Here is a 20877-nt window from a genome sequence, read left to right on the forward strand (position 1 = left end):
TGTGCCCCTACGGGGGGGTCGTACCCCCTCGTGGAGTGTCTCTGTGTGCCCGTTGAGGGGTGTCGGTGCCCCTCATGGGGGTCTCTGTGTCCCCACGGGGTGGGGGTGGGGTCTGTGTTCTCGGGGGGAGGGGATTGTACCCCCGGGAGGGTTCTGTGTGTCCCCGGGGCCGTGTCCCCACGGGGGGCATCCTGCGACCCCCGGGGCGGGGGTTGTAATCCCGGGGGAGGGGCGCGGTGAGTCCCGTGTCCCCCGGGGGGGCCTCACGGTGCCCGCGGTACCGCCTGGGGACACGGCGGCGGCTGCGGCGACGCCATTTTGGTCGCCGGTCGCCGTGGTAACGGCGGAGGAGGGGAGGGGGGGACACAGACGACACCGGGGGGGATGTTTGTGACACGGCCCGGGCGGAGGCTGTGGGGGGTGGGAAGGGGCAGCGGCGGGTCCGGTGTTGCCGGTGCGCAGCGTGGCCGCGGCTGCTGCCTCAGCACCGGGGACAGCGCCTGGGGGGGAGGCACCCGGGGACACGAGGGGACAGACAGGCGGACACCGGCATCTCCCCCGGGCGCACGGACCCCTCCCGTGAGCCCCAGCCGCGGGGATAGGCGGTGCCGGTGGCTCGGCTGGCGGTGCCGGTGGCTCGGTAACCGGTGCTCGGTTTGCGGGCTCGGTGCAGGCGTCTCGCCGGTGCGCAGTCTCGGTGCAAAGGGCTCGGTACCTACGCAGTGCCCCGTACCTGGTTGTCGGTATCAAGGGCCTGGGAGCCTGTCCCGGTGCCCGGTAGCTGGTGCTTTGCTCACCATCTCGGGCCCTGGGTCTCGGTTGGTTGTTGCCGGAACCCGGTGCTCGGTACCCGGTAGACGTTTTAGTCCCCAGGCCCTTGTGCCCGCACCGATAAGCGGTCACCGGTCTCGGTCCCTGGGCCCATACCCGGTTGGCGACCCCATTCCCGGGACGCGGTCTCGGTTCCCGGGGTTCTCTGCCGGTACCCGGTGCCGCTCTGACATCAGCACCGGGCGGGGCTGGGCGGGGCGGCTCCGATCGGGGAAGAAAAGCGGCGAACGGTGCCCGGCCCGGGCGGAGCCGCGGCCGGGGCACGGCGGACGCGGGGCTCGGGGGAGCGCAGCGGCGGCGGCCATGGGCCGAGCCGGGCACTGAGCTCTCCCTCCTCCCCCGGTACCGGCGCTCCCGTCCCTCTCCGGGCTCCAGCGGGGCGGCGATCGGGCGGTACCGGCGGAGCCGACCGCTGACGGCAGCCACTGGGATTTGACGAGTCGGGGGGCGTAGAGGGGGGGGAAGAAGAAGAGCGGATCGGAAAACCGGCGGGGACGTACCGGGAGCGCCGCCCCCTCGGGCAGAGCTGCCCCCGCCCCACCGCGCCCCGTCCCCGGAGCCGAAGCCGAGCCCCGGGGCCGCCTCCGTCCCCTTTGTGTGCGCACCGCGGCCGGGGCCGCTACCGGGGGGGGCTGGGGGCCACCGGGCAGCAGCGGGGCGGAGATTTTCCAGACCCTTTTATGTCTTTAGTTCTCTCCTCTCCCAACCCTTTCGGGCTCCGCCGCCGCTGAGGCCTTTTTTGAGTTGTTATTATTATTGTTTTGTTTTGTTTCCGAACCCGGGCCCGGTGGTCACGGGCGGCGGCAGCGGCCCCGGGGCCCCGGTTCTTCCCCATCCCCATTAACCGGCGGCCCCCATGAAGGAGCCCGACGCCATCAAACTCTTCGTGGGGCAGATCCCGCGGCACCTGGAGGAGAAGGACCTCAAACCTATCTTCGAGCAGTTCGGCAAGATCTACGAGCTCACCGTCATCAAGGACAAGTACACCGGCATGCACAAAGGTACACCGGCACCGGCACCGGCAGCCGCCGGCCGGCCGTGGGGAATATGGGGCGGGGGGAGGAGGGCACGGAAATAACACCCCCCGAGGCTCAGCGGTGGGCCCGGGGAAGAGGCATCGTCCTCCACTGGGAATGGTTTCCACCACACGCACACCTCCCCCCCCCCATCCCCTCCTCGGTACCGGGAACAACACCGGGAGCTGCCAACCGGCACCGCCAACCAGCGATGGGCGATGGGGCACATAACGACCCCCGGGGCTCAGCGGTTGGCTCGGGGAATAGGCATCCTCCCCCCGCCCCCAGAAGTGGGAATGGTACAGGGAATAGGTTTCCATCCCCTCCGCCGATACCGGGAACGGCACCGAGAACAGTCAGCCAGCACCGCTAACCATGGATGGGCGATGGGAGGGGGGGAAATAGCAGCTCCCGAGGCTCAGCGGTGGGCCCGGGGAACAGGCATCCTACTGCCACCCCCCCACCTTCCTATTGGGAATGGTTTCCATCCCCGCCCCCCATCCCCTCCCCGGTACCGGGAACGGCACCGGTAGCCGCCAACCAGCGGTGGGTAAATAATAACAACCGCCGGGTCTCAGCGGTGGGCCCGGGGCATAGGCATCCTCCGCCCGCCCCCCTGCTGGGAATGGCACAGAAAATGCTACAGAGAATCCTTTCCATCCTCCCCGGTACCGAGACCGGCACAAACGGCACAGGGAACCGCCAATCGGCGGCCTGCGATGAGGGAAATAACGGCCCCGAGGCTGGGCGATGGGCCCGGGGCATAGGCATCCTCCCCCCACCCCCCTACTAGGAATGGTATAGGGAATAGGCTTCCATCCTCCCCCCGTGCCGGGAACGGCACCGGGAACGGCACCAGGAGAGGGACTCAGCGATGGACCGGGGAATAGGCATCCTTCCCTCCGTCCCTTCTTCCCCCGCCCCCCCCCCCCCCCCCCCCGTTGGGAATGGTAGAGAGAATGATATAGGGAATGGTTCCCATCCTCCCCGGGACCGGGAACGACACCGGGAGCAGCACCGGGAGCCGCCAGCCGGCACCGCCAACCAGCGATGGGTGATGGGGGAGAAATAACAGCCCCGAGGCTGAGCGGTGGGCCCGGGGAATAGGCATCCTCCCCCGGCCCCCCCCTTACTGGGAATGGTACAGAGAATGGTGTAGGGAGTGATCCAGGGAACCCTTTCTCTGACCCTCGGTACCGGCACCGGGAACAGGCAATGGGCAGCTGGCAATGAGAGAAAGAGCAGCCCCGGGGCCGGTGATGAGCCGGGGAACAGGCACCCCCACCCCCCCCTCTTCCCAGCCTGCCCTCCCCCCGTCCTGGGAACGACACAGGGAACGGTTTCCATCCCCCCGGTACCAGGAACGGGTCCTGTTCCCCCGGTACCGGCACCGGGAATGAGGAATGGGCAATGGGAGAAATAACGGCCCCGGGGCTCGGTGGGGGCCCAGAGGCTAGGAGCCCTCCCCCATTGTACGGGGAATGGATCCCACCCTCCTCAGCCGGTGCCGGGAATGTCACCGCCAACGGGAATCCAGAACCGGCACTGAACCGGGGAAGGGGAATGGGAGAAATAACAGCCCCGAGACTCAGCCGGGGAACAGAGACCCCCGGGCCGCTGGGAACGGCACAGAGGATGCCCCCCCTCCCCCCCCCCCCCCGGCAACGGGAACGGCACCGGGAACCGCGAACGGGAGCCGGGAACGAGCCACAGAAGCGGCGAGACAGAGAATAGGCCCCCCCCAGCACCACCCTGCTGCCGGGAATCATGCTGCAGTGGCTGCCCCCGGGACCGGGAATGGCCCTGGAATACTGGGAATGGTGTTGGAAATGGCTCCCCCGGTACCGGCAGTAGTCCCTCCGGTACCGGGAATGGCACTGAAATGGCCCCAGCTGGGCCAGGAATGGCTCCAGCGATAGCCCTCGGGGCTGGGAATAGCCCCTGGAAATGGGAATGGCCCTGGAATAGTCCCTCCGATACCGGCAGTGGCGCTGGCAGCAGCCCCCGAGGCCAGGAATGGCGTTGGGAATGGCCGCTGGTGGATGGAATGGCCCCGGGAATGGCAACGGAGATGGCTCCCCGGTACCGAGAATGGCTCTGGAATGTCCCCTCCGCCCGTAGCAGGAGTGGGAATGGCACTGGGAACAGCAGTGGGAAAGGCGTTGGAATGGCCCCCGGCACCGGGAATGGCGCCGGAATGGCCTCCCCCGTAACGGGAATGGCACCGGGAGTGCCTCCCGGCACCGGGAATGGCGCCGGAATGGCCTCCCCCGTAACGGGAATGGCACCGGGAGTGCCTCCCGGCACCGGGAATGGCGCTGGAACGGTCCCGCGGTGCTGGAAACAGCTCCCGGGGGAGAGGATGGCACTGGGCAAGGCACTGGGGATGGCAGTGGGGATGGCAGTGGGGATGGCAGTGGGGATGGGAATGGCCGCGGGAAGAGCACTGGGAACAGCTCTGCACGGAGCCCCACAGGCACCCCATGGGCACCCCCATAGAGACCCCATGGAGAGCCTCATAGAGACCCCATGGAGACCCCACGGAGAGCTCTGCAGGCACTCCGTGGACACCCCACGGACACCCCATGGAGACCCCCATAGACACCTCCTTGGAGAGCCTACAGGCACCCCACATCCTGTCCCATCCACAGCCTGTACAGAGCCCATATAGAGCCCCATAGACACCCCAGAACCATCCTCATGGACACCCCATATGGTGCTCCCTACACAGCCTATACAGAGCCCCATAGGCACCCCATGTAGGGTCCCCTCTATACCCCACAGTACCCCATAGACACCACATAGAGGCTACCATCTACACCCCATAGGCACCCCAAAACCAGTCCCATAGACACCCCATAGAGGGTACCATCTACACCCCATAGGCACCCCAAAACCAGTCCCATAGACACCCCATAGAGGGTACCATCTATGCCCCATAGCACCCCAAAACGAGCCCCATAGACACCCCATAGAGGCTACCATCTACACCCCATAGGCACCCCAAAACCAGTCCCATAGACACCCCATAGAGGCTACCATCTATACCCCATAGGCACCCCAAAACCAGCCCCATAGACACCCCATAGAGGCTACCATCTATACCCCATAGCACCCCAAAACCAGCCCCATAGACACCCCATAGAGGGTACCATCTACACCCCATAGGCACCCCATAAGCTGCCCAACAGACGCCCCATATAGAGCCTCATATACCCCCCCCCATCACAGCCCCACTCCCACGGCAGGGGTTGTGTGCCTAGGGGTGCTGGGGGGGTCTTGTTGTGAGGTTTGGGGGTGCTGAGGGTGTTGTGGAGGGGCTTAGGGGGGGTTCTTGTGAGGCTCGGGGTTGTTTTGGGTGTGCTGAGGGTGGTGTGTGTGGGGGTGTTGTGGGTATGTTTTGGGGGTGCTGTGGGTTGTTTTCGGGGTGCTGAGTGGGTATTGTGGTGCTGAAGGTGTTATGGGGGTGTGGGGTCTTGGGGGGGCTGCTGCGGGTGTTTTGGGGGTGCTGAGGTGGTTGTGGGGATGCGGGGGGGGCTGCTGCGGGTGTTTTGGGGGTGCTGAGGTGGTTGTGGGGATGCGGGGGGGGCTGCTGCGGGTGTTTTGGGGGTGCTGAGGTGGTTGTGGGGATGCGGGGGGGCTGCTGCGGGTGTTTTGGGGGTGCTGAGGTGGTTGTGGGGATGCGGGGGGGCTGCTGCGGGTGTTTTGGGGGTGCTGAGGTGGTTGTGGGGATGCGGGGGGGCTGCTGCGGGTGTTTTGGGGGTGCCACGTGGGTGATGCCCAGCAGTGGTGTGTGTGAGGGTTCTCAGTGGCTGTGCCACGCAAGGTGGGTGTGTGTGGGGGCGATGTGGGTTTGCAGTGCTGGGTGTGACCTGGGGGGGGGGAGGGGTGTGACACCCGGGGGGGAACCGTTGTAATGTTTGGGGAACCCCAAAATGCTTGGCCCCCCACTCCCAAATACCTGCCACCATCCCTTGCTGCCCCACTCCAGCGCCAGTTGTGCCCTGGGCTGGGTGCTGGGCACCAGTACAGGCTGGGGCTGGGGGTGTGGGGGTGTGCCCCTAGGATGGGGGGGTACGATGAGGGGGGGCACTGACTCTCTTCCTCCCCCCCCCGCCGAGCTGAGGGGGGTCCCTCAGAGACTGAATCTGTTGGGTGGGGGGGGTAGGGGGCTTTGGGGGGGTCCCCGCATCCTCCCCACCCCTCCAAACGCCCTTTGCCCCCCCGCCCAGGATGTGCTTTCCTGACCTACTGCGCCCGGGAGTCGGCCCTGAAGGCGCAGAGTGCCCTGCACGAGCAGAAAACCCTCCCGGGGGTGAGTGTGGGGGGGGCAGGGGACATCCCCCCCAGGGACGCCCCCAGACTCAGGTCGTTCTCCCCCCGCCCCCACCAGAACCCCTCCGACGCTGACATTCCCAACCTCACCCCCCCCGGGTACCCCCAAGGTTTGGTCGGATCCAGGACCCCGCATCTGGGGGGGGGGGGGCGTTGGATTTATTGGGGGGGGGCACTCTATTAGTATGTGCCTGGGAGGGGGACGGTTCAGCTCCTCGGGCACTGATTTGGGGGGGGGGGGGCACTAACGAAGTGTTGCCAGCATCGGGCGGCAAACAAAGCCCAGGCTGGGGGGGGGGGAGCATGGGAAATGAAGGGGGGGGGGCCGGAGTCTGTGTGTCCCCCCCCGCAACTGGGGTGTTCGGGGGTGGGGGGGGCCCAGGAGCCAGATTCCCACCCCCACCTCCCTCGTCCTTGGGTTTGGTGGGATTGAGTGCGGGGGAGTTTTAGATGGGTGTGGGGGGGAAGAGTGTTACTGAGCCCCCTCCCCCCACCTCCCGGGGCTGAGCTTGTCCCGCCGAACCCCCCCGGCCCCCCCAGCCCCTTCCCGCCGTGGCTGGGGGGGATTTGACTTCGCCGGGATTATCCCGGGATTATCCCGGGGGGAGATTTGCTGGGGGGGGGCAAACACTGGAGGCAAGGGGGGGGGAGGATTATAGGCGACCCCACCCCCGCATCTGACCCAGCTTTTCCCCATCCCTAAACCAGGCCTGGGGAGGGGGTGGCACAGCCTGGGGTGATGCTGAGGGGGGAAGGAGGGGTCCCGAGATAATTGGGGGGGGGGTTTGAGCGGCCCTCCCCTCGTGACCCCTCCCTATGCACACCCCAGGCAGCGGCCGGGGCTGATCCCAGGCCCGCGGGGGGGATTAGGGGGGGATTAGTGACTGCCCCGGGGGGGGGACGTTTCCAGCACCATCTGGGGCTGATGGCTGGGGAGCTTGGATGGGGGGGGGGGCGCAGGGGGGGGCGGGGGGGGCACCTTCGCTTTCCACCGGGGAAAGGAAGCGCCTGGGGTCACCTGGGGCTGAATCGCCCCCTCCTGTCCCACCCCACCCTCCTAGCGCCCCCCCTCATTAAAATTACACTCCCCCCCCCCGAGCGAGTTGGGGGAAGGGCCTGGCAATGGCAGACCTGGGGGGGGAGGCGTCTCCCTCTTCTCTCCCTCCCCCCCCCCCAGTTTTCACCTCCCCCCCCCTTCACCTTGGCCCAGCCTCACCCCAGGGGGAAGCACCTAGGAAGAGCCTCGGGGGGGGCCGTGGGGGTGTCCCCCCTCTGTTCTCCTTCCCAAATATTCGCCTCTGTCCCCCCCCACTTTTCACCCCCCCAAAAGGAAGGGAAGGGGGGACAGGGAAGGGGGGGGGTCAGGGCTGGACCACTTTAGGCATCAGAGTAGTGATGGGGGGGGGGCAAATCTCTCTTTTCTCCTTCGTCTTCCCAAATCTCAGGCTCCCCCCCCAGATTTTCACCCCCCCTCCCCTCGTCCCCCCCTGCCCCCCTCTTGGAAGGAAAGGGGGAGGGGAACCACAGGAGGGGGAGTGGGGGAGGGCTGCATCGCCTCAGGCCTGGAACAGTGGAAGAGAGGACCCTGGGGGGGTCCCTCCTTTTTCCTGCCCCTTCTCAAATCAAAGCCCCCCCCCAAAATTTTCACACTCCCCCTCCCGACCCACCTTGAAAGGAGGGGGTGGGGGAGAGGCTGATGGGGGGGGGGGCTGGGTCACCTCAGACCTAGGAGTAGAGGAGGGAGGTGGGGGGGGGTCCCTCTTTTTTTTCTGCCCCTCCCCAAATCATCTTCTCCCTCCCCCAAAATTTCCATCCCTTCCCCCTTGCCCCCCCATCCCCGTCATTGTTTATCGCGAGCGCTGATGACGTCAGCAGCGTTGCTTAGCAACGGGGCCGGTAAATTGGGGCTGAGGAGGCGGTTGCCATGGAGCATCCTCTGCCGTTGCCATGGTTACGGGGGGGCATCTGCGCCCTTCCCAGCCCACCCCACCCCATTACTCTCTGGGGGTTAATGGGATGGGGGGAGGCAGGGCTGGGTTCCCCCCCCCCCCTCTTAATTAGCTCTGGGGGGGTGGTGAATGCCTCATTAAGAGCATCCTCGGGGGTCCCCTCGGGGCTGCGGTTGCCATGGGGACCAGGAGCATCTTTGGCGGGGTGGGAGCGGGGGGGGGAGGAGGTTGGGAGGGCGGGGGCTGTGTCCCCGTGACCCCCTCCCTCCTTTCTGTCTCCTCCCCCCCGCAGATGAATCGACCCATCCAGGTGAAGCCGGCGGACAGTGAGAGCCGAGGAGGTAGCAGCACCCAAAGCTGTCCCCCAGCTGTCCCCCAGCGCCACCCCGGGGCTGACCCAAGGGTGGAGTGTCCCCAGGGTACCCCCACCTGGCCCCGGCCTCATATCACAGGGGCTGGGGTCGCAGCATGAGCCCCAAGCCCCTCGAGGTGCCCCCAGCTCTGAGGGGCTCCATCTCACCCTGGTGTCCCACTGAGAGGGTCCCAGCCCAACGCAGTGTCCCCATGTCCCCTCTCTGGGCTCCAGCCCAACGCAGTGTCCCCATGTCCCCATCTCGGTAGCTTCTATCCCATCACAGTGGCTTCCAGCCCGTGTTGGTCTCTGCATCCTGGTGACTCCCAGCCCACCGTGGTGTCCCCATGTCCCCATCCTGGTAGCTCCCAGCCCATGCTGGTCTCCCCATCCTGGCTCCTATCCTACTACAGTGTCCCCATGTCCCCATCCTGGTGGCTTCCAGCCCGTCATGATGTCCCTTGTTCCCATCCCACCACAGTGTCCCCACCCCGGGCTCCCATCGCAGTGTCCCCACCCCGGGCTCCCATCGCAGTGTCCCCACCCCGGGCTCCCATCGCAGTGTCCCCACCCCGGGCTCCCACCACAGTGTCCCCACCCCGGGCTCCTATCGCAGTGTCCCCATGTCCCTGCTTCCCATCCCACGCCAGTGTCCCTGGGCTGGGGGTCGGCTCCCGCCCGGGGGGCCGGGGGGGCCGCGGGGGTGTCCCCATGGCAGCGTCCCCGTGTGCCCCAGAGGACCGCAAGCTGTTCGTGGGGATGCTGAGCAAGCAGCAGGCGGACGAAGATGTACGGAAGATGTTCGAGCCCTTCGGCACCATCGACGAGTGCACAGTGCTGCGGGGCCCTGACGGCACCAGCAAAGGTGGGGGCGGCCCGGGGGGGCTGGGGGTCTCGGGACTGAGTGCTGTGAGGGTGGCAGCTGAGGGCTGCAGCTGGATGGGGCTGAGAGAAGCCTGGGACGAGGCTGGAGAAGGTTCAAGGAGGACCCAGTGTGGGCTGGGGGGGGGGAGGGGAGGGAGGGGGTCAGGGGGCTGCGGGTGGAGGAGGGTGGGGTGGGGTCGTGGTCAGCACGGGAGGGTCTCCTCCTGTCCCCACCCTGCCCATGCCTGTCCCCAGGCTGTGCCTTCGTCAAGTTCCAGAGCCACGCCGAGGCCCAGGCTGCCATCGCTGCCCTCCACGGGAGCCGCACACTGCCGGTGAGCGCCCGCGGGCACTGGCAGCAGCCTCCTGGCCGCTGCCCTCCCTGGCACCGCCCGCGCCGGCTGCTCTCCGTCCTCACCCGCACCATGCTCCCAGTCACCCCCGCTGGCACCCCCTGCAGCAGCGCTTCAGCGCCTGCACCATCAGCCTCACCTTCACCACCAGCACCTCCTCCCCACCGTCCCTAACGTCATCCTCACTACCACCCCCATGCCAACCCTCTTCGCCCCCATGCCAACCCTCTCCACCCCCATGCCAACCCTCTCCGCCCCCATGCCAACCCTCTCCACCCCCATGCCAACCCTCTTCGCCCCCATGCCAACCCTCTCCACCCCCATGCCAGCCCTCTTTGCCCCCATGCCAACCCTCTCCGCCCTCATGCCAACCCTCTCCGCCCCCATCCCAACCACCTCTCCTGTCCCCACCTCCGCCCCCGCCCCCTCCCCTGCCCCGTGCCCCCCCGGTGCCAGCTGGCCGTGCCCCGCAGGGAGCCTCCTCCAGCCTGGTGGTGAAGTTCGCGGACACGGAGAAGGAGCGAGGGCTGCGGCGCATGCAGCAGGTCGCCACCCAGCTGGGCATGTTCAGCCCCATCGCGCTCCAGTTCGGCGCCTACAGCGCCTACACGCAGGCGGTACGCGGGCACCGCGGGCACGGGCATGGGGCGGGGGGGGGTGGGCGCTGCGGGCACCGAGGGACTCCAGCCTGGGTGCGGTGGGTGGGCACCAGCGGCCTGCAGCCTGGACACAGTCAGGTGGGCACTGGAGACACTGAAGGGCTCAAGCCTGGGTGCAGCAGGGTGGGCACTGGGGGGCTCCAGTCTGGGCACAGCATCTTCAGCCCCTTACTTGCCAGTTCGGTGCTTAGATGCAGGTGGTAGTGTGGGCACCACAGGTGCCAAGGGAGGGCACCAGTGGCACTGAGGAGCTCCAGCCTGGGTGCAGCAGGGTGGGCACTGGTGGCACTGAGAGGCTCCAGCCTGGGTGCAGTAGGGTGGGCACTGGTGGCACTGAGGGGCTCCAGCCTGGGTGCAGCAGGGTGGGCACTGGTGGCACTGAGAGGCTCCAGCCTGGGTGCAGCAGGGTGGGCACTGGTGGCACTGAGGGGCTCCAGCCTGGGTGCAGCAGGGTGGGCACTGGTGGCACTGAGGGGCTCCAGCCTGGGTGCAGCAGAGTGGGCACAATGGGCGCCAAGAGGCTCTAGCCATGGGAAGGGCTGCTGGTGCCCAGTGCCCGGTGCCAGGCGCTGTCCCCACAGCTGATGCAGCAGCAGGCAGCCCTGGTGGCTGCCCACTCGGCCTACCTCAGCCCCATGGCCACCATGGCAGTCCAGATGCAGCACATGGGCACCGTCAACCCCAATGGCCTCATTGCCACCCCCCTGCCCCCCTCCTCAGGTAGGTGGCACCTGGCATGGGGACATGAGGGCACTCGGGAATGGAGCAGGGGTGGGTGTCAGGGATGTGGTGGCACCAGGGGTGGGGATATGGTGGCACCAGGAATGGAGATAAGGTGACACCAGGGATGGTGGCACCACTGCTGGGGCAGTGCCACGGGGAGCTGACCCCACAGCCAAAGCCACAGAGGTGGCACTGCCACTTCAAGCCCCCTGCATCATCTGGTGCCAGGGCAAGGTGGCACCACCTCGTCTGGGGGCTGTGATGCTGTTGGGTGGTGACAAGTGGGCAGGGGACACCCAGGGGTGGTGCCAGCTGCTGAGGAGGTGCCACCACCTCCGGTTGTCCCCTTCAGGAACCAGCACACCACCTGCCATGGCTGCCACCCCTGTGCCCACCATGGCTGCCCCCTTGAGTGTCAACGGCTACAGCCCGGTGCCAGCGCAGGCCGCAGGCCCCCCTGCCCCCGACACCGTCTACACGGGGGGGGTCCCGCCCGTGCCCCCCTTCCCAGGTGCCTCCCAATGCCCCTCCTGCATCCTGTGCCCTCCCCCCACGCCTTGATGCCCCCTGGCATCCTCTAACCTCACCTCTGCCCCCAGCCCAGAGCCCTGCTGCCCCTGCAGACCCCCTGCAGCAAGCCTATGCTGGCATGCAGCACTACACAGGTGGGCACTGGGGGGGCGCTGGGGGGCATTGAAGGGGCATTGAAGGATGCTGGGAGGGCACTGGGGGGGTGCTGGGAGGCATTGAAGGGGCATTGGTGGGTGCTGGGAGGGCACTGGTAGGTGCTGGGAGGGCACTGGAAGGGCATTGAAGGGCACTGGTGGATAGTGGGAGGGCACTGAGGAGCATTGAAAGGCATTGGTGGATACTGGGAGGGCACTGGGGGGCACTGGGGGGGCACTAGGAAGCACTAAGGAGAGGCTGGGGGGAACTGCATGGCACCAGCAGGGCGACTGGTTGGTACTGCATGGCATTGTGGGTACTGGGAGGCACTGGACGGGCATGGAAAGGGACTGGTGGGAACTGGAGGGGCATTAAAGGGCACTGGAGGGGCACTGCATAGCACCGGTAGTGTCTGCACTGCATGGCACTGGGAGGGCAGCTGGTGGGCACTGCATGATCCTTGTGGGTATGGGGAGGCACTGGAGGGGCACTGAAGGGCACTGGTGCATACTGGGGGAGCACTGGTGGGCACAGAGGGCACTGGGAGTCACTGAGGGGCAGCTGGGTGGGGGCATTGCATGGCACTGGGAGGGCAACTGGTTGGCACTGTAGGTACTGGGAGGCACCGGAGTGGCACAGAAAGGGACTGGTGGGTACGGGGCGGGGCATTAAAGGGCACTGAAGGGGCACTGTATGGCACTGGGGGGGCAACGACTGAGGTCAGGAGGGGGCCTGTGCCCACCCCGGTGCCAGGCTGACCCCGTGCCCCCCTCCCCAGCCGCGTACCCGGCAGCCTACGGGCTGGTGAGCCCAGCCTTCGCCCCCCCGGGGCCCCTGCTCGCCCCCCCGCCCCCTCCCCAGCAGCAGCAGCGGGAAGGTGAGAGCCCCCCCGAGACCCCCCCTCACACCCCTGCCACCCCTAACCCCCCGGGACCCCCCTCACACTCCTGCCACCCTTCCCCCCCCGGGACCCCCCTTCACACCCCTGCCACCCCTAACCCCCCGGGACCCTCCCTCACACCCCTGCCACCCTTCCCCCCCCGGGACCCCCCCTCACACCCCTGCCACCCCTCCCCCCCCGCGACCCCCCCTCACACCCCTGTCACCCCTCCCCCCCCGGGACCCCCCTCACACCCCTGCCACCCCTCCCCCCCCGGGCCCCCCCCTCACACCCCTGCCACCCCTAACCCCCCGGGACCCCCCTCACACTCCTGCCACCCTTCCCCCCCCGGGACCCCCCTCACACCCCTGCCACCCCTCCCCCCCCGCGACCCCCCCTCACACCCCTGTCACCCCTCCCCCCCCGGGACCCCCCTCACACCCCTGCCACCCCTCCCCCCCCGGGCCCCCCCCTCACACCCCTGCCACCCCTAACCCCCCGGGACCCCCCTCACACTCCTGCCACCCTTCCCCCCCCGGGACCCCCCTCACACCCCTGCCACCCCTCCCCCCCCCGGGACCCCCCTCACACTCCTGCCACCCCTCCCCCCCCCCGGGACCCCCCTCACACCCCTGCCACCCCTCCCCCCCCTGCGACCCCCCCTCACACCCCTGCCACCCTTCCCCCCCCGGGACCCCCCTCACACCCCTGCCACCCCTAACCCCCCGGGACCCCCCTCACACCCCTGCCACCCCTCCCCCCCCTGCGACCCCCCCTCACACCCCTGCCACCCTTCCCCCCCCGGGACCCCCCTCACACCCCTGCCACCCCTAACCCCCAGGGACCCCCCTCACACTCCTGCCACCCCTCCCCCCCCGGGACCCCCCTCACACCCCTGCCACCCCTCCCCCCCGCACTCTCCCTCCCCCTCACACACCCCCCTGTGACCCCCTCCCCCTCTGCCCCCCCAAATCCCAGGGGACACCTCCAGGCCCCCAGTTCGGAGGTGCCCATGGACAGAGCTGGGAGGGTCCCTGGGTGGAGCTTGGAGGTCCCCATGGGTCTGGGGTCCCATGGGCAGAGCTCAGAGCCTCCAAGGGAGGGTTCAGAGGTGCCCATGGGCATGGGCTGGAGGTGCCCAGGGGTAGAGTTTGGAGCCTCCATGGGTAGAGGTTGGGGTCTCATGGGCATGGGCTGGAGGTGCCCATGGGCATGGGTCTCATGGATGGGATTTGGGTTCACCAGGGGTAGAGCTTGGAGGCTCCAGGGGTAGAGTTTGGGGGTGCCATGGGCAGAGTTTGAGGGTGCCATGGGCAGAGTTTGGAACCTCCATGGGCAGAGTTCAGAGGCTCCAGGGGTAGAGTTTGGAGGTGCCCATGGGTTTGGAGGTGCCATGGCTGGGATTTGGAGGTGCCCATGGGCAGAGTTTGGAGGTGCCCATGGGTTTGGAGGTGCCCATGGCTGGGATTTGGAGGTGCCCATGGGTACAGTTTGGAGATGCCCATGGGTTTGGAGGTGCCATGGCTGGAATTTGGAGGTGCCCATGGACAGAGTTTGAGGTGCCCGTGGGTTTGCAGGTGCCCATGGCTGGATTTGGAGGTGCCCATGGGCAGAGTTTGAGGTGCCCATGGATACAGTTTGGAGGTGCCTATGGGTTTGGAGGAGCCCATGGCTGGGATTTGGAGGTGCCCATGGGTACAGTTTGGAGGTGCCCATGGGTTTGGAAGTGCCCATAGCTGGGATTTGGAGGTGCCCATGGGTAGAGTTTGGAGGTGCCAATGGGTTTGGAGGTGCCCATGGCTGGGATTTGGAGGTGCCCATGGGTACAGTTTGGAGGTGCCCATGGGTTTGCAGGTGCCCATGGCTGGGATTTGGAGGTTACCATGGGCAGAGTTTGGAGGTGCCCATGGGTTTGGAAGTGCCCATGGCTGGGATTTGGAGGTGCCCATGGGCAGAGTTTGGAGGTGCCCATGGGTACAGTTTGGAGGTGCCCATGGGTTTGCAGGTGCCCATGGCTGGGATTTGGAGGTGCCCATGGGTTTGCAGAGTTTGAGGTGCCCATGGCTGGGTTTGGTGGTGCCCATGGACAGAGTCTGAGGTGCCCATGGCTGGGTTTGGTGGTGCCGCAGGTGCCTGGGCAGGGCAGGGGCTGTGTGCCAGGCGTGCCCCCGGCCGTGCCCGCTGACGCCGCTCCCTCCGCAGGCCCCGAGGGCTGTAACATCTTCATCTACCACCTGCCCCAGGAGTTCGCCGACAGCGAGATCCTGCAGATGTTCCTGCCCTTCGGCAACGTCATCTCCGCCAAGGTCTTCGTGGACAGAGCCACCAACCAGAGCAAGTGCTTCGGTAGGGCACCGCGGGCAGGGCACGGCTGGCCTGGCAGAGCGGAGGGCACCGCGGGCAGGGGGGGAGGGCACCATGGGTAGAAGGTGAAGGCACCATGAGCAGAGGGTGAGGGCACCACGAGTAGAGGGTGAGGGCAGCACGGGCAGAGGGTGAGGCACCACAGGCAGAGGGTGAGGGCACCATGGGCAGAGGGCGAGGGCACCATGGGCAGAGGGTGAGGGCACCATGAGCAGAGGGTGAGGGCACCATGGGCAGAGGGTGAGGGCACCACGGGCAGGGGGTGAGGGCACCATGAGCAGAGGGTGAGGGTGCCACGGGCAGAGGGTGAGGGCACCACGGGCAGGGGGTGAGAGCACCATGGGCAGAGGGTGAGGGCACCACGGGCAGGGGGTGAGGGCACCATAGGCAGAGGGTGAGGGCACCATGAGCAGAGGGTGAGGGCACCACGGGCAGGGGGTGAGGGCACCATGGGCAGAGGGTGAGGGCACCACGGGCAGGGGGTGAGGGCACCATGAGCAGGGAGTGAGAGCACCATGGGTAGAAGGCGAAGGCACCACAAGTAGAGGGTGAGGGCACCACGGGCAGGGGGTGAGGGCACCATGAGCAGGGAGTGAGGGCACCATGGGTAGAAGGTGAGGCCACCACGAGTAGAGGGGGAGGGCACCATGGGCAGAGGGGGAGGGCACCACAGATAGAGAGAGAGGGCAGCATGGGTACAGGGTGAGAGTACCACAGATAGAGTGAGAGAATCATGGTGAGAGAGTGAGGGCACCACGGGCAGAGGGTGAAGGTACCATGGACAGAGTGAGGGCACCACGGACAGAGTGAGGGCACCATGGACAGAGGGTGAGGGTACCACAGGTAGAGAGAGAGGGCACCATGGTGAAAGGGTGAGGGCACCTCACAGTCAGGGTGTGATGGTCAATGCCACCACAGCATGAGGGACTCCTGGTCAGCGGCACCAGGAAGTCTTTGAGCACACCACAGCATGGGGCTGGGCACATCATGGGCAGGAACACCAGAGCCAAGGGCACCATGCCAGGGCAAAAAGCCACCTAGGCCAAGTGTTGTGTGCCAACCTTGCTCCATGGCAGCTCTGCCCAGGGGTTGTGGCAATCCCTGTCCCCATGCCCCTCCTGCCCCCATGCCCCCTCCTGCCCCCATGCCCCTCCTGTCCCCATGCCCCTGCTGCCCCCATGCCCCTCCTGTCCCCATGCCCCTCCTGTTCCCATGCCCCCTCCTGCCCCCGTGCCCCTGCTGCCCCCATGCCTCCTCCTGCCCCCATGCCCCCTCCTGCCCCCATGCCCCTCCTGTCCCCATGCCTCCTCCTGCCCCCATGCCCCCTTCTGCCCCCGTGCCCCTGCTGCCCCTATGCCCCCTCCTGCCCCCGTGCCCCTGCTGCCCCCATGCCCCCTCCTGCCCCCGTGCCCCTGCTGCCCCCGTGCCCCTCCTGCCCCGTGCCCCTGATGCCCCTTGCTGTGCCCCAAGGCTTCGTGAGCTTTGACAACCCAGCCAGTGCCCAGGCTGCCATCCAGGCCATGAACGGCTTCCAGATCGGCATGAAGAGGCTCAAGGTGCAGCTCAAGAGGCCCAAAGATGCCAACAGACCCTACTGAGCCTGGTGAGAGCCCCGCGGGGACCCCCCGCCCCTCCCCCCCATCCACCTCCACTCTCCTTCCTCCCTCCCTTCCCCCCACCCTCTTTCCACACTCTTCCATTTCCCCCATTCCCTCCCCACTTCCTCCCCTCCCCCTCCACCATTTCCCCCTTTCCCTCCCATTTCCCTCACACCTCCCCCCCCCCCCCATTTCCTGCCCCTTGACCCTCCTCTTTCCCAAACATTTCTCCCCTCTCTCCCCCCCCCCGTCCCCCCCTTTCCCTCCTTCCCATTTCCCCTCTCATTTCCTCCCTTCCCCCATCTCTCCCAATTTCCCTCACCTCCTCCCCCCCATTTCCCTCCCACTTCCCTCTCCTTTTCCTGCATCCTCTCCCCATTTCTCCTCCTTTTCCTCCCTTCCTTCCCCCTTTGCCTCTCACTTGCCTCCATCCCCCTCCACTTCCCCCATCCCCCTCGTTCCCCTCCACTTCCCCTCCCATTCCCTCCCTTCCCCCCCCGTTGTTTTCCACTCCCCCCCCCCCTCCCCCCATTCCCTCTCCCCACTCCCTCCCCTTCCAGTTCTCCCTTCCCTCTCCCCATCAATTTATCCTCATTTCTCTCCCCTCCATCAGGTCCAGAGGCTCTGGAGCAGCACCCATGGGTGCCCCCCATGGGTGCCTCCCACCTTACAGAGCAGCCCCCTCCTCCCCTCCCCCCAGCGCTGCCCGCAGCAGGGGGCTGGGGGACACACACACAGCCCCCCCACATGCTCAGGAAGGATGGACTCCACCCCCCCCCAGGGCTGACCTGGACCCCTCCCAGTCCATCCCAGCCCACACAGGGCTGAGTGGGCACTGGGTGCCAGCACTTCCCCACCCCACTCCCCCCAGCGTCCGGGTCCGATCTGCCCTGGGGGGGCACAGTTACCCCCTCCCCCCCCCCCCCCCCCAAACTCCCTCCAGGACCCCTGCCCCTCCTCCCCTGGAGCTTTATTCTCACCAAACAGGACCAAAACCAGCTCCAAGCCGGGGGGGGGGCACAGACACATGGCGGGGGGGGGTGGGGGGGTCCTCCCATCACCTGTGGTTTGGGGGGGGGGGGTCCCCATCCCTGTCCCCCACAGCCCCCCCTGGGTGGCCGCACCAGGGCGCAGCGGGACCCCCACACACACTCACACTGCCACCCCGCTTCGCCCTCCCGCCCTGCCCCAGTGTGCCCCCAGCCCTCACCACCCCTCACCCACCGGGACCGGCACCGGGACCGACCTCCCCCCCCCGCCCCCGGAGAGGCTGGAATTGGACTGCTCCAGCACCGGGATGGGCACAGAGTGGGAGGAGCTGGCACTGGGATGCGCCGGGACTGGCATCAGCCAACCCCCGGCAGCTCCCGCATGGGGATGCTCCAGCACTGGGAGGAGCTGGAACTGGGATGCGCCGGGACAGGGATGCTCTGGTGCCAGCTGCTCTGGCACTGGGATGCTCTGGTGCCAGCTGCTCTGGTGCCAGCTGCTCTGGCACTGGGATGCTCTGGTGCCAGCTGCTCTGGTGCCAGCTGCTCTGGCACTGGGATGCTCTGGTGTCAGCTGCTCCGGGACTGGGATGCTCTGGTGCCAGCTGCTCCTGCACTGGGGTGCTCTGGTGCCAGCTGCTCTGGCACTGGGCTGTTCCAGCAGCAGGATGCCCTGGGACTGGGTTGTTCTGGCACTGGGATGCTCCAGACTGGCTCCAGGATGCTCCAGCGCTGGGATGCTTCAATCCTGGCATGTTCCAGCAGCAGGACACTCCCACAGCGGGATGCGCTGGTGCCAGCTGCTCTGGCACGTTTGGCACTAGGATACTTCAAGAGTGGCATCTGCTGGCTACAGAACCCTTTGGCACTGGGATGCTCCCATATTGGAATGCTCCAGCACTGGCATGTCCCAGAACCAGGCTACTGCAGCACTGGCATCTGCTGGCTCCAGGGTGCCCCAAACTGGCATGTCCCAGGACTGGGATGCTCTGGAACCAGGATACGCCAATGCCAGGCTGCTCTGGCACCAGGACGCTCTGACACTGGGATGCCCCAGGACTGGGATGCTCCAATCTTGGCATCTTCTGGCTCCAGGATGCTCCAGCACCAGGATGCCTCAATACTGGGATGCCCTGGCACTGGGATGCCCTGGCCAAGGCGACAGTGGGTGCCAGATGGACAGAGAGTGGCCAAGACCAAGATCCACTGGGCACCAACCAGCCAAAAATGGGAGCTGGGCACAGCTGGCACCAGGAGCTGCCAGGATGGACACAGGGATGGGCATGGGGACAGACCCACAGCTGCCAAACCCGGGGTGTGCCAGGCACCCACCAGCCAAAACAGTGCCCAGTCTGGTGCCATCCAGCCCCACAGCCACCCCCAAACTGGGACTGTGCCCTCCCACTCCCCCCACTGGGCCCTTGCCCCCCAGCACCCTGTAATGGGCACTGTGCCCCTTAGACCCCCCCCAGACCCCTCTGAACAGGCCCAGTGCCCCCCACTCCAGCCCCCCCTGCCCCCCCCCCGGTGCCCCCTCCCCTCTCCTCCAGCCCCATGTTTACACCACTGCTCCCCGCTGTAAATAAGGAGGTTGGGGGGCGGGGGGGGGGGTCCCCTCTTTCTTTGCTCCCCGTTTTGCGGGGGGGGGGGGGGGGAGGGTTTGATACCTGCAGGTTTAATGGGGTGGGAGTGGAGGGGGCAGGGAGGGGGCAGGGAGACCTTAGCGTGTGGGGGGGGCACAGAGGCAGACCCCCAGGGGTCGCCCACTTATTTATTTGCTAATTTATTGCAGTTCAGTCTGGGGCAGTTTGGGGCTTTTTGGAGACTTTCTTTGGGTTTGGGTTTGGCTTTTTTGGCTTTTTTTGGGTTTTTTCCTCCTTTTTTTGGTTTTTGTTTTGTTTTGTTTTTTGTTTTTTTTCCTCTCAATAAAATAAGGTCAAAAAAACACAAAAAAAACCCCAAAGAGATCAAGCCCAAAGCGAGCACAAAAGGCAGAGCCCAGCAGGGCACTGGGGATGAGGGCACCATGGGCAAGGGTTGGGCACAGCCTGGATGGTGCCAACCCTGTGGTCAGGAGCATGATGGGCATAGATGGATGGTGCCAACCCCCTGTGGTGAGGGGCATCATGGGCAAGGGATAGGCACAGCCTGGATGGTGCCAACCCCCTGTGGTCAGGGGCATCACAGGCAAGGGGTGGGCACAGCCTGGATGGTGCCAACCCCCTGTGGTCAGGGGCATCATGGGCAAGGGCTGGGCGCAGCCTGGATGGTGCCAACCTCCTGTGGTCAGGGGCATCACGGGCAAGGGCTGGGCACAGCCTGGATGGTGCCAACCCCCTGTGGCCAGGGGCATCATGGGCAAGGGCTGGGCACAGCCTGGATGGTGCCAATCCCCTGTGGTCAGGGGCATGATGGGCAAGGGATAGGCACAGCCTGGATGGTGCCAACCCTGTGGTTAGGAGCATGATGGGCACAGATGGATGGTGCCAATCCCCTGTGGTCAGGGGCATCATGGGCAAGGGCTGGGCGCAGTCTGGATGGTGCCAACCTCCTGTGGTCAGGGGCATCATGGGCAAGGGCTGGGCACAGCCTGGATGGTGCCAACCCTGTGGTCAGGGGCATCATAGGCAAGGGCTGGGCACATGCTGGATGGTGCCAACCCTATGGTCAGGGGCATCATGGGCAAGGGATGGGCACAGATGGATGGTGCCAACCCTGTGGTCAGGAGCATGATGGGCATAGATGGATGGTGCCAACCCCCTGTGGTGAGGGGCATCATGGGCAAGGGATAGGCACAGCCTGGATGGTGCCAACCCCCTGTGGTCAGGGGCATCACAGGCAAGGGGTGGGCACAGCCTGGATGGTGCCAACCCCCTGTGGTCAGGGGCATCATGGGCAAGGGCTGGGCGCAGCCTGGATGGTGCCAACCTCCTGTGGTCAGGGGCATCACGGGCAAGGGCTGGGCACAGCCTGGATGGTGCCAACCCCCTGTGGCCAGGGGCATCATGGGCAAGGGCTGGGCACAGCCTGGATGGTGCCAATCCCCTGTGGTCAGGGGCATGATGGGCAAGGGATAGGCACAGCCTGGATGGTGCCAACCCTGTGGTTAGGAGCATGATGGGCACAGATGGATGGTGCCAATCCCCTGTGGTCAGGGGCATCATGGGCAAGGGCTGGGCGCAGTCTGGATGGTGCCAACCTCCTGTGGTCAGGGGCATCATGGGCAAGGGCTGGGCACAGCCTGGATGGTGCCAACCCTGTGGTCAGGGGCATCATAGGCAAGGGCTGGGCACATGCT

General features: G+C 66.5%; 1 protein-coding gene across 3 annotated transcripts; it reads left to right on the plus strand.

Moving 5' to 3' along the window:
• Nucleotides 1–1025: 1025 nt before the first annotated feature.
• CELF3 (CUGBP Elav-like family member 3) lies at nucleotides 1026–19535 on the plus strand. 3 transcript variants are annotated; one of them, XM_064176044.1, is made up of 13 exons: nucleotides 1043–1832; nucleotides 6080–6162; nucleotides 8424–8472; nucleotides 9220–9348; nucleotides 9603–9682; nucleotides 10174–10317; nucleotides 10941–11079; nucleotides 11435–11593; nucleotides 11682–11747; nucleotides 12527–12625; nucleotides 14831–14974; nucleotides 16463–16595; nucleotides 17204–19535. In XM_064176044.1, the coding sequence occupies exons 1-12, from the start codon at nucleotides 1688–1690 to the stop codon at nucleotides 16588–16590; spliced, it is 1365 nt and encodes a 454-aa protein (XP_064032114.1). In that variant the 5' UTR covers nucleotides 1043–1687; the 3' UTR covers nucleotides 16591–16595; nucleotides 17204–19535. The 3 variants fall into 3 exon arrangements, with proteins under 3 accessions (XP_064032116.1, XP_064032114.1, XP_064032115.1); XM_064176045.1 differs by lacking the exon at nucleotides 6080–6162 and having other exon boundaries at nucleotides 1747–1832; XM_064176046.1 differs by lacking the exons at nucleotides 16463–16595; nucleotides 17204–19535 and having other exon boundaries at nucleotides 1026–1832; nucleotides 10913–11079; nucleotides 14831–14943.
• Nucleotides 19536–20877: the final 1342 nt, after the last annotated feature.

The sequence above is a fragment of the Pogoniulus pusillus genome, chromosome 43 (assembly GCF_015220805.1).
Source record: "Pogoniulus pusillus isolate bPogPus1 chromosome 43, bPogPus1.pri, whole genome shotgun sequence".
Classification (NCBI taxonomy): Eukaryota; Metazoa; Chordata; class Aves; order Piciformes; family Lybiidae; genus Pogoniulus; species Pogoniulus pusillus.